We start from the raw sequence: 12,597 nt of genomic DNA on the forward strand, positions 1-12,597 counted from the left end.
GCCCCTTGACGAGGCTGGCGTTGTTCTTTATTTCACTTATTCAGTCGATATTAATTGATAACTTCACTGAATGTTTGATTCTATGATACAGTCACATTTTCAAAGACTAACTTCCTGAAACAACAGGGCAGCAGGTTTTTGAATGAGGTTATTAATTCCTGAGTTGATCTTCTGTAGAACATTTAATTATTTCTGTATAATAAACCAATAGGGAGGCAGCATACAGTGTATGAAAACATGAAGATACAGAAGGTTTAGTTACTGTTATCAACATCTCATTCAATCAATAAGTTTATTTGGATTTCATTTTTTACATAAACAATATAACACAAAGTGCTGTGCAGAGTGAAAGCCATAAGAATAATACCCTCATATCATGAATCTCATAACTTTGAGATGTGGAAACACCAAAGGATCAAACAAAGAAGGATAACATGATGAAGATAAAATACAAAAAACAAGGTTAGATGAAAGGATAAAGATCAAATAATAACGTGCAAAAATCTAAAAACTTGAGAAAGTTGATAATAGTTTCATGTTTAGATTAGATTTAGTTTAACAGTTAAATGTTTGAATTTAATGTTTTATATTTTTTATATATTCATGATAAGACATTTCATGATTTTTAAGATGTTAAATACTTAAATTTTTAGATTTGTTTATTGTTTAATATTTCGATCTTTTAATAGTTTCGTGTTTACATTTGTCATTGGTTAAGGTTAAGATATAAAATTGTTTCATGTTTAGATTTCTTTGTAGTTTCGTGATTGGAATTTTTCCTTCTTTAAGTTTTGATCTTTAATAAAATGTTTTGTTCAGAGTTGAAATATTTGTATTGAGCAGCTGGTGGGTCGGTTGATGACGATACCGTAACTATAGGCACATGAAGCACAGGAGGAAGCTGAGCTCAGTGTTTCCGCTGCAGCAGCGACATCGGTCACGTCAAAAAAAAAGAGAAAATGTGGAGAGTCCAGACAAACTGAGGCCGGAGCTTCTCCGTCGAACCCACGAACATCTCCCCCGAGCCGCTCGGTGTCTGGACGGGTCTTTATCCCCCACGATTCGCGCCCGAGCACCGGGAAGTTTCGGGGACGTTTGGAGGTGAACTCGCCCGCCTGGTTCCGCGGTGGTTTGAGGAAGCAGCCGCTCGGCTAACGGCTGAACTAGCTCCCGGCTAGAGATGGGCACCAGAGCCAGTCGCCTCCAGGAGGACCCGGCGCCCTCCGCCTTCGGGAAAGATGGCACCAAGCGGGACTCCTACCGGCGACCCCGCCTCGCCAGACCCACCAGCCTCATGGTGGACTTCTCCGGAAGCTTCGAGGACACGGAGGCCAACCGGAGCCGATCGGAGGAGGGCAGCGACTCGGACCTGGGGCAGCACGGGGCGAGCGCCGACGGAAGCCCCGCCGACCACCACAGCATCCCGTCCTCCGGCATCAGCCAGGCGTCCCCCGCGGACGACCACCATGGCGAGGGGAAACCCGGGGAAGACGGCAACACGAGCCCGGAGGCTGCCGTCGACGCGGAGCATCAGCCCGGGGAGGAGACAGGCCGCACGCCCCACCGCACTTTTTCCGAGCGGCTGCCCGGGAATCGGCACTCTTCGGGCCGCAGCGTTGGCGCAAGATCCGCCCGGGTCCGGGGCACGCACCAGCGGCCGGTGTCAGAAGCATGGATCGGCCTGTACCGTGTGAACAACCGCCATGGCAGTAAGTGATCCCAGTAACACAGCGCACTGGTTCTGTTTATAGGGGACATTTTAAACACTTTCATGATATGTGTCTGGTCTCCATCAGCAGCTGTTTGGGTGAAAATGAAAGCAACCCGTGCCCGGGGACACGTTCAGCCGTGGCTGCTCGGAAAGTCCTGGATGTGTCACATCTTGGCAACATGAGCAAAAAGGAAATAACTCGTTGCATCAGCAGCATCAAAATGTGCGACTGGATTCAGGGGGGATGACAGATGATGCTTAAATCGGACCGATGATAAACTAGCAGCAGGAAATAGGAAAGAGTGACGTGGGTTCCGAGAAAATGAAGTTTAAAGTTAAAGAGAATATAGTTCTGGGTGTTTAATCTGATTCTGCATCTAAACATCTCCCGGTTTGAAACCCCCTCAGTCCACCCAGTATGAAATTAAAATGGATTACATGTGGAATTTACATTCCTGAGGAGATTATCTCTTTTCTCGTGCTTGCATGCTCACTAAAAACCATCAAGAGGCTCTTTTGTCCGAGGACGAGCTGTGGGGACAGAACTGGAAGTGATGCCACGCTCGCTCTTTCATGTCTCTGCAGCCTGCAGGTTGAAAACACAAGCGACTGGCCGCTGCTTCATTGAAGTGCATCTCAAAATGGGAACAAGAGTTTGCAGAGGAAGTGAAAGTGGGTGCTTGGTGGTTGTGTGTCAGCTGCTCTCACACACAGAGTCACGGTGCAGAAGAGGGCTTCCCGGGCCAGCCCCTCTAGCAAGTGTGGGGAAATGGGTCACAACTTCCCAGGCGGGCTCTCTGCTGGCAGCGGTTCAGAGATGGAGGAGAATGTAGGGCAGGACGGTTCTGCCTGTCTGTCCCGCTCAGGGGGCGGCTCGGGCCACAGTCACTGATCTGCATGCAGTCAAATAAAGCTTCCAACTCTCCTGGGTCAGCTGCACTCAAAGTTCAAAACCCATTCACATCCTCTGCAGGACGAGAGAACGTCCTCCTACACGTCCTGCTCGTGTTTCTGTGTGCTCCTCGCTTTGTGTCATCTAGACGTCCAAACACAGCGCTTGTGTTAAAATGTGATGTGAGCAGCATCCATCATTTTCACCTCGCTGTGTGAGACAATGCATTAAACTGTCCTGTGTCTCTGCTCCCTGCAGATATCCGTTGTCCCTTCTGCTCGAAGCCTTTCCCCGGGGGTCGGATCGAGGATCACCTGTTGAGCTGCCTCACGTCTCCCCCCCTACCTTACAATAGTAAGTATCACATCACAGACACACACCAGTTGCTGTGTGATTCATTAATGTATTTTTTTAAAAGCTGGAAACACTCATGGTGGCTTTGTGTGTGTGTGTTTGTTTGTGTTTACAGCGGATGTGCTAAGTAAAGACAGTGGAGAGTGCTCCATCTGTTTGGAGGATCTGGTCCAGGGAGAGACCATCGCCAGGCTGGCTTGCCTCTGCGTCTACCATAAGAGGTAACAGAGCTCCGTTCACATTACCACGAACCAGACAGACAGAGAAGAGGAGGGTAAAACACACAGCACGTGTTCTTAAACGTGTTCTTTTAGTCATGCAAAGAAGAACATGGACACGTGTGCTTTGCTCTGCACACGGTGGGAAAACGTGATCAGCTCAGATAAAGGTTTCTTGATCTGAGAAAGTGTGGTGACCAGGTTGAGGTAGAAAAACAAGGAAGCAGAAGTTGTTTTTGTGCCGTTTCACACACGAGAAAAGAGACTTGTTCTTGTCTATGATCAGATGCTCTCAATAGTTTTCACGATAACCACTAAGGAGGCGGCGCCATCGAGGATCATTCCGTTAAACATGAGATAAGTTCTGCATTAGAGGAAAACTCTGTTTACTTTATGTACCAGATCAAACAACACTTTGCTTGTGTTCCCGTCCTTGTGCCAGTTTATTTTTACAAGTAAATGATGTGAATTTTTGCAAACAGAGATTTCACAACTGAAGTCTTGCCGTGGCCGTTCTGTTCTTTCACAACCGTGAAAACAGCCGCATCATTTATTGAGGCGCGTCACAGAGAGTTGTGCAATCTCAGCTTGAAAGAAAAGAAATCGAGCTGTTAAAGGACCAAAGGTGTTTATACATGTTTCAGCCCATTTATTATACATGCAAGTCATTCTTGTTTTGTTTTCCCAACTTCTTGGCAGTCTTTTCTTTTCCCGTAATTACAGTTCAGTCCGTGCTGAGGCCTGAAAGTTACCAGGATTAGTTCATCTATCATTTTAAATATCCTGTCTCTTATTTATCCTGTCAGAGTTGTAAGTGCAGATTCACTTTAAAATCCATCCTGACAGTGAGATCATAAGTCACATTTAACTGTGATGAATATCCAGCGGAGAGAAAGAGGAAACTCTTGCATCAAATTGCAGCTGAAGTCGATTTTTTGCGTGAACCAGCCCTGACATCCCGTTAATCTTTTCCTTTTCACAGAGATGCACGGTGTCGGTTTTGAGCTTTGTCCTTTTGACTCTGACATTCTGATCCATCCAGTTGAACAACACAGATTTGGAGAAGCCGAGGAATTTCAGAGACCAAACAGTGACGGTTGAAAATAATTACAAACTGTGACAGATCGTCCCCAATTTAGAAGCTGCGGCTGGTAAATGACTAGTTAGTTTGGCCAGTTATTTGTTAATTAACCTGGAGCTTTCATTTCTATATTAGTATTAAAACTTATTCACAGCTCATTTGAATGATCAAGTTTAGTGTTACTTCATATCGTCAGTAAGTGGCTCAATCCTGGTGGGAGGCGCCACAAGCTCAAATCTACCGCCGAGGTTTTCACATATTAATTAACACGACTTAATCAAGAATAACTCATCTCAGTGTCCTCATCTCGGATCTCTCTCTCTCTCTCTCCCTGCAGCTGCATTGATTCCTGGTCCAAAGTGAAGCCGTGCTGCCCCGAGCATCCCTTCGATTGACTCCCCGGTCACATGTCCCCCTCACAGTGACCAATCCGACTCAGGTACGCACTCGTCAGACTCGCCGAATCAACGCTGCTTCAGACGAAGCACACTGGCACATGGGCCCTGGTTGTGAATAAAAAAAAAGTTGGGGTTACATAATCTAGAATTAAAACAAAAGGCCATTGGGGTCGATCGAGAGCTTTTTCACAACAAACACAGATGAGTCATCAATCAAGCCACAAGCATTATAATCAATTGTATATATTTTTATATTTATGTTTGCACCAAAATACCAATAGCTTTTTTTATTTTTAAGATGTCCCGCTATTGCAAAAATCGGAACAAAATGAAATAGTTAAAAATGTCGATTTAAATTAAGTAAATTGAATAAAGAGAAATGAGTTTAAGAGCTTTGACCGTACATTTCAGTCCATACAGTACTTTGTCTAATCTTCTCTCTCTTCCTTTGTCCCGCCTTTACAGGAGACTACACTGAATCCTAATAGAATCCCAATAAAGATGTGTTATTGAATAATCAAAAGCCCCAAGTCCCTCTCAGACGCGAACCCATATTTGAGTTGAAAACAGAAGATCCCAGCGGGAGGGGGGGGCGGGGCTACGGTGCTTGACAGCCAATGCTCTCCATTCGGATCAGTCCATTTGAACCTGGTCGAGACCATTTCAAGCCAAACTCCAACGACAAAAAAAGAAAACCGCTGCTCGGTCTAATCTGTGGACGCTTGTGGAAACAGAAGTGGAAGTATTCCTTTTCTATTTCACGGATTTAAAAAAAAGCATCAACTCTGTAATCTCCCACCAGAAAGATGGAGCGTGCCCCAGAAAGATGTTGAACTTGGGGCAGGAACATGGAGACTGAGACTCTGGATGCTCCTTTGTTATTTTTCTCCCTTCCGAATAGGATCAGTCATTTTATCATCAAGTATTTTGCAAAAAAAAAACGAGTATTGTTCCACGTCGTGCATCCGATGAATGTGTTCTTTCCTCGGCTCAACCCAAATGAACCAACCTCACACGTGAACTCTTCAAACCACATACATGTTGCTTTATTCTCGACCGGCTGCAGGTCGAGGGATGTGTTTTGGTGAATGTGTGTGTGTGTGTGTGTGTGTGTGTGTGGGGGGGGGGGGGGGGGGATTGACTTGGTGTTATCTGTTTTCTATTACCTGTAAACATTTCAGGGGAACTTTCGGGGGCTTAATGTTTTCTTTATTTTGATTTTCCCTCAGTAGGCCAGTGTCTCGTAGGTGGTTAGTTAGCGCTGAGTTTACCGTGCTGCTGCTTGGTGAGTGTTGTGGAAGGTGGTCGGTGATCCATGGGGTCGGGGTCGGGGGGGGGGGGGGGGGGGGGGGGGGCGCTGGTGTTGGCACCAATTTGAGCACTTTTGTCCCTCAAAGGCAGATTTTTTTTTTTTTTCCCCCCACATAAGGTCTGGGCTGTGAGTGTGTGAGTTCGTCTGTGTGTTCAAACGATGACCAGGGACAGGAAATGTCCTGAGAATGTTTGTGCATTCACGAGTGTTTGTGTGTGTTGTGTGTTTACTGTAAACTGCCCAGATGTCTGCTTGGTGAAGCGGGTTAACCTTTTGACATTTAAAAGCTTTTTTCGAATGTGGCATCGGTACGAAGTGTGGGAGACTCTCGCGGCCCTGTTCTACTTTCTGAAAGCTGTTGGAGCGTTTCTTCCCCCCCCCGCAGTCCGGATGGTTTTCTGGACTGGCTCCATCAAAGCCAGATTGGGGGGGGACGGGGGAGGAATGAAAGTGACGTGTTGAGGGATGTATTTTTTTGGGGGGGGCATGTTTGCACCATGTGTCATCTGCCTCTCTCCCCGACACTGCAGGCTATGGACAGCTGATGGTTAATAATTACATAACCCCCACCCCGCCTATTTTTATAAAGTTTTATAAATATGATATCACATTATGATCATGATTACTGCTTAACGTGTTAGATGGCTTTCCTTTGCCTTGTTTCGTGTGTGCTGATTGCCTTCGCCTGGTGACGGACTTTCTGGTGCCAGCAGGTGTTTGTGGTGTTTTCGGGGCCGAGCTGAGGCCGAGCCCCGGCAATAAGGCTGCTCAGCGGATGGCGACCGGTTGCAGGTCGAGCACGGGCCGAGGGAAACTGGGAAAGAACAAAAGATCGATTGCTGTTGCTGCCTGCTCAAAGGGCGAGTCTGTGCCATGTGTCCCGGTCGCTCCTATGGCGCGTATTGATCGGTGGCGAGGTCAGCCCGGTGCACAGGTTTCCCACTGGCTGCTCTGTTCACCCAGGTCCTGCAGTCTGAGGTGCTACGACTCGTCCCGCCACTCGGGGGCCGCCACGTGCATGTTTGCTCTCTTTCATTTTGTTTTTGTATCGGAGACTCGGAAAAAATGATGCCAAAAGTGTGTGTCTGTGCATTGGGGGCATTGTGTGAGCGAGTGTGGAGGATGAGGTGTAGTGATCATTAGGTGTTACATTTGTTGTGGTGATAAGTTATGATGTTGTATACTTTGGCTGGGAGGGTGGGGGGTGTTTGTGTGTGTGTGTTTTTTTTGGGGTGGGACAGGGGGTTGGTGGTGGTTTGGTTGTCGTTTATATAAAAACAAAGAAAAGACAAACAGACAATCTAAAACCCCATGTTACTCTCACTTACTTTCTTACCCCCTGGAAGCTGTGTGGTGCAATACCTCAATTTTTACCGATGCTAACTAAACGCTCTGTGTGTAATGAACCATCTCCTCGCCAATCAACGGTGGTGTTTTGTGTAGATGTCGCTAAACTCCTCGGTTTTAAATCACAGGGCGCCCCCCCCACACACACACACACACACACACACACTGCCCCCCCCGTCCGCCCTGTGCTTTGAGACCAACGCTTTAGACGACGAGAATTTTTTTTTCAAAGAGCCACCACAGCAGTATCTGCAATCCCCCCCCCCCTCTTCCCCCCTTCCCAAGATATGGACAATCTGCCTTTTACTCTGGTAATAAAAAACAAATTGAAATTTATTTATTAAATTGTAAATATGTAATGCAATTCAAGAAAAAATGGCTTGGTCTTTGTCTGTTCGATATCCTGTTTCTAAGCTCCAAATCTTTTGTATGTCTCACAAATGTTTTTTATATGTATTTTTTACAATAAATATGTGTGAGAGATGTTTTGTCAACGTCTGTTTTGTGTTCGTGGTTTTTACGTGTCCTTCAGACCCTAAAGCAAGACGCCTTGGAGAATTTAAAATTACACAAATTACACCGTGCAGTAATGAAATATCTCACAAATGTTAAAACATTTAGTTAAGTAGTTGACAAACTGTACTTTTCTCCCTTTTCAGTGTGAAAGAATATGATTTAAGAATAATATCTTGGATCTGACCCCTGATATGGATCCAAACCAAATCTTAATGGCTTCTTTCCTTCAACCAAGTTTCACGTTAACCCTTTAAGTAGATTTCTTTTGCGTAATACTGCTCGAATCTAATCTTATTAAACAAGATGACAATCACAATATATATATTTAACATACACTTTACTTTTTATGTCCAGACAATTAGATTGTGTTTGTGAATTCCTGTGGATCTCAAGACTTCATCATCCTCTAACCAGGTCTAAGGTAACGATGGAGTTTCCAGTTTCCAAACTTTTGTTTTTCGCAAACAATAGGGAAGTGAACCAGAGAATAAATAACACACACATACACACAAGTTCTTATTCCAGAGCCTCCTCAACCAGCACTGACCTGTGACCAGCAGAAAAGGTAAGATCCTTCTCTTTATTCTCTATCATGGAACCAAAGCAGTTAAAACAAATATCCTACATTTAGTTTATCTGCTCATCAAGTTACTGGAGTTTGAAAGTTTTGAGATCTCTGGCAGCAGAGGTGTCTGTAATGCAGACCTCAGTATATTAGAAACCACTGAGGGGAAAATGAGAATTTGTAACCTATTGAATTTAGTATTTGAGGCTCTCTTCCTTCTGTATCTGATCAAACTGAATAACACATCAGATATTTGTGTGTGTTTGTGATTTCGGTAAAATGAGGAAAAGGAACAAGGTGCACAGAGAATGATTTTAAGTCCCGATGGAATTTTAAAGACTAATTTAAATTACAGAGGGTTTGTCTGTGGGCCGACATAACATCACTGAAATGTCTTTGAAAGCAAAATACAAAAAAAATTGTTTGAATTCAACATATTTTATAAACATTCTACCGGGGCAGAGGGAAGTTAGAAAACTTTGTGTTCATCCCACCTGGTTTATCTGCAGTAAAGATTCTATAGAACTGAATTACTGCTGGGTAGATGCACCTTGTATGTGAAGTCGTGTAGAAGTGGTTCACATCCCCACGACCCAGTCCGGCTTCCTAATGTTAATTCTGCTCTTGAGCAACAAGTCGGCATTAAGACTGGTTGAAACATCTCAGCTGATGTAACCGACCATGAACAGGTCGGAGTTTTCTGATGCTACAACCTTCCTGACAATCAACCACAGTCTCCTCCCACCTTGTGTTGGGTCAGGCTGAAACGGACCATTAGATAATTAGACGAATAATTAAAATGTATCAGCAACTACCAGGATAATAAATCATTTAGGTGAGTTTTTAAATGTTCTCTGAGACGTTTCTTTGTATTACATCACAACAAAATGAATTATTTTGGGGGTTTCATCTGAATTTGTTCGATTTTGTTGATTTTGTCATTTTACTGTCATTAGAGCTGCAGGTATTAGATGATCGATAGAAAATATATCAGTTCCCTGAGATTTGTTATATTTTTCTCCTTATTATTTCAGTACTTGGTTTTGAATTTGCTTCATCTTCACCCTTATTTTTCGACTTTCTGAGTTTATTGTAATGAACCAAAACTGCAAAGCAAACTCTTTGTGTGTGAAAACCTTGAGTCTGATTCTGAAATGACTGAACCTTGTCTTTAGACCTCAGGGCTCCTCCACAATGTCGGACACATCAGACCCAGAAAAGTCCTCACCACCACCATCACCACCACCTCCATCATCACCACCACCATCGTACTCCTACCAGCAGCAGCCCCCTCCAGCCTACTCCCAAGTCCCAGCAGTGTACTGTCCAACCATGACTGAGGCGACCTGCAGCAGTGAGCCGGCCCCTGTGTGCGAGTCGTTTAAGGACACTCTCCCAGAAACCCAGTCTGACCCGACCGCCCCCATTGAGCCGTCTCCTTTTGAAGACAAGCTGGTGAGGAGAGGGTTTGTTAGAAAGGTGAGTATATTCTTACTGATCACTGCTAAACTGAGTGAAGTGTGTTTTTACAGAATGTTTTGGGTTCAAACCCCCCTCAGAGGTTGAAGGAGAAACTCCAGGGATTTAAAGATGATTGACAGATGCTTCCAGGATACTGGTTGCTGTGTGAAAACTAACAGACTCAACTCCTCGGGTCTGTAAAAGATATGAAAATCCTTCTTTCCTTTTGAAAATCTTTAATAAATCATTTTATTTACGTCATTAATACACTCGCATACCGTGTATAAGTGTTTTTCTCCATCATGACACAGTACCATGACCTATCCAATGCCTTCATCAAGAATTCACACAATTTTGGTTGAACTTCTTTAAACTACCTTTCCCTGCAGCTGATTTACTAATAAAGCTTCTCTCCATTCTTAGGTGTTCAGCATCCTGACTCTGCAGCTGGTCTTCACCTTCACTGTGGTGTGTGTGTTCACCTTCTCCAGCGTGGTGAAAGAGGCGGTGCAGGACAACCTGTGGGTCTTCCTCAGCTCCGTTCTCATCTTCGCCGTGGTCGTCATCCCCCTCGCCCTCTGTGAATCCTTCAGACGTCGGTACCCTTGGAACATCGTGGGCCTGGTGAGTCGGAAACACCGTTATTGTTAAATTTGATTGTGATGTTCCCGTTGGTATTAAAATGGAATTTTCTTTTAACTTATCGTCTCTGTCTCTCACTTCACTTTCTTTTGGAGTTCATTTTAATTCTACTTTCTATTTATCCATACTTGAGTAGTTTATTTCCTTCCCCATGATTATAAAGCACATTGGCTCAACTCCTGCTGTGTTTAATGTGCTATGTAAATAAATTGGTGATATCTAACAAGCAGTGAACCCATTTTTCATGGTATTAATTGAAACCGTAAATGTTTTGTTGAGAAACAAAGCCACATTCTGGAAAGAGAAGTGAAATATGGTGTAACATGAAGCTTGCAGATAAATGTCTCAATTAACTTCTTTACTGGAAAACCACCCAAATCAGAGTAAACATATTGTGTCAGTCTTTTATGTAAGTGTACTCGGAACATATTTCAGTAAAGTCCAGTACAGTTACACCTGATCAGTCGTCACAGATGTGGGATGCACACACTCCACCAGGGACATTTCAACCAATTTCTCTATCACCAGATTATTAATTAACACCGAACTCATGTGATAAGAACTACTCAAAATGACAGGAACCATCTTTCATCAATAAAATAATTTGATGTGTAATTTGACTTTTTACTTTGGTTCATGCGTCCTCTGCAAACATGGAGGAGGCAGGATTTCTGACCTGTACAGCAGTCAGCCACTAGGCGGCGATCGAGACGCTCTGGCTTCACTTTAAGGGAGCCGTCATGTCGTCCATCTTTATTTACAGATCTAAACCTCTCTTGGCGTGGTACTTTACTTGTTCTTGTTCAGCGGCTCGAGTTCTCACTGAGCCGTTGAGGTTTTGTTGGGAAGTTAAAGTAGAACAGTCTCTTCCTGTTTGGTTTCTCTGCAGAGCTTCAGAGAACAAACCCACCGTCTGGTCTGGTGGATGAAAACATGTCTGCGGCTAAATGGGGGTTTTCTATTATTACTGTTAACTTCAAACTAAACTCAAACTGTGTGTGTGTTGAATTTGGTGTCGACAGGTTGTGGTCACCCTGAGCTTCTCGTACATGGTGGGAACCATGGCCTCGTTCTACGACACTGACATTGTGTTCATCATGATGGGAGTGACGCTGGTGATCACTGTGGTAATCATCGCCTTCTCAGCACAGGTGAGGAGCCGTTTCAGAATAAACCTGTGGTGCTTCACAGACTTTCAATAAGATCAATAGAATCTTTTAATGGAGTAAATGAAATTCTGTTTTGTTTTCAGACCCGTTATGATTTCACGACTTGTTACGGTATTCTGTTGATCCTGTCTATCGAAATCCTCATGTTTGGATTCTTCGCCATCTTCTTCTCCAACATCGGTGCCATCGCCTACGGGTGTCTGGGAGCTCTGGTGTATTCAATGGTAAAATACAATATGTGATAACTATCTAAAGGGATGACGCACACATGAGAAACAAAAAACTTTTGTTCTGTCTTATTTAGGACTTTTAAAAAGTAGATTAAAAGCAATTCAATATATTGTTCATGGTCAGTTCTGGTTTTCATAAAGTCCAGACAACCTTCATTGCTGTAAACAGCCTGAGAGGTGAAACCCATGTTAACTTTATAGATCACAGCACAAAGCAATAACTGAAGGTAACTTTCCCTAAATTCCCTTCAGGCAAAACCCTTTGAAGAGGCCAAAAACATGTTTGGTTAATACCTACTTATTCCACAGCAGGATCTGAATACTTACATATCCATATATATTTATATATATCGATACCTCTGTGATCCAGCGAGCACAAAACCAGGATCCTGAACCCTGAAGCAGCTAAATGACATTCAGCCACCGTGGATCATTCTCCTTCTGCGACGTGTTAAAATGTCTCTGACCCTGCGTCTCCTCCTCTTCCTCTTCCTCCTCCTCCTCCTCCTCAGCTTCTCATGATTGACTGTCAGCTGATGATGGGGGCGATGAGCTACCGCCTGGATCCCGAAGAATACATCAACGCCACCCTCACCATCTACCTCGACATCGTCATCATCTTCCTCTTCCTACTAGGGAGGAGGTGAAGCTGAACACCCAACACCAAACAAACACAACACACACAGACACACACACACAAA

The 12,597-nt window shown here is 44.1% G+C and overlaps 2 protein-coding genes across 2 annotated transcripts; both read left to right on the top strand.

Annotated features, from left to right (window-relative positions):
* Nucleotides 1-893: 893 nt before the first annotated feature.
* Nucleotides 894-5,757, top strand: zgc:66427 (uncharacterized protein LOC406256 homolog). Its single transcript, XM_062403867.1, has 5 exons — nucleotides 894-1,709; nucleotides 2,862-2,957; nucleotides 3,073-3,178; nucleotides 4,594-4,695; nucleotides 5,120-5,757. Exons 1-4 carry the CDS (start codon nucleotides 1,181-1,183, stop codon nucleotides 4,649-4,651), a joined length of 789 nt encoding a protein of 262 aa, XP_062259851.1. The 5' UTR covers nucleotides 894-1,180; the 3' UTR covers nucleotides 4,652-4,695; nucleotides 5,120-5,757.
* A 2,583-nt stretch (nucleotides 5,758-8,340) lies between these two features.
* On the top strand, nucleotides 8,341-12,591 carry si:ch211-284o19.8 (protein lifeguard 1). The gene is made up of 6 exons (XM_062403862.1): nucleotides 8,341-8,394; nucleotides 9,570-9,873; nucleotides 10,279-10,479; nucleotides 11,520-11,648; nucleotides 11,750-11,890; nucleotides 12,409-12,591. Exons 2-6 carry the CDS (start codon nucleotides 9,589-9,591, stop codon nucleotides 12,541-12,543), a joined length of 891 nt encoding a protein of 296 aa, XP_062259846.1. The 5' UTR covers nucleotides 8,341-8,394; nucleotides 9,570-9,588; the 3' UTR covers nucleotides 12,544-12,591.
* The last annotated feature ends 6 nt before the right edge of the window (nucleotides 12,592-12,597 follow it).

This window comes from Platichthys flesus, chromosome 14 (assembly GCF_949316205.1).
Source record: "Platichthys flesus chromosome 14, fPlaFle2.1, whole genome shotgun sequence".
NCBI classification, from domain to species: Eukaryota; Metazoa; Chordata; class Actinopteri; order Pleuronectiformes; family Pleuronectidae; genus Platichthys; species Platichthys flesus.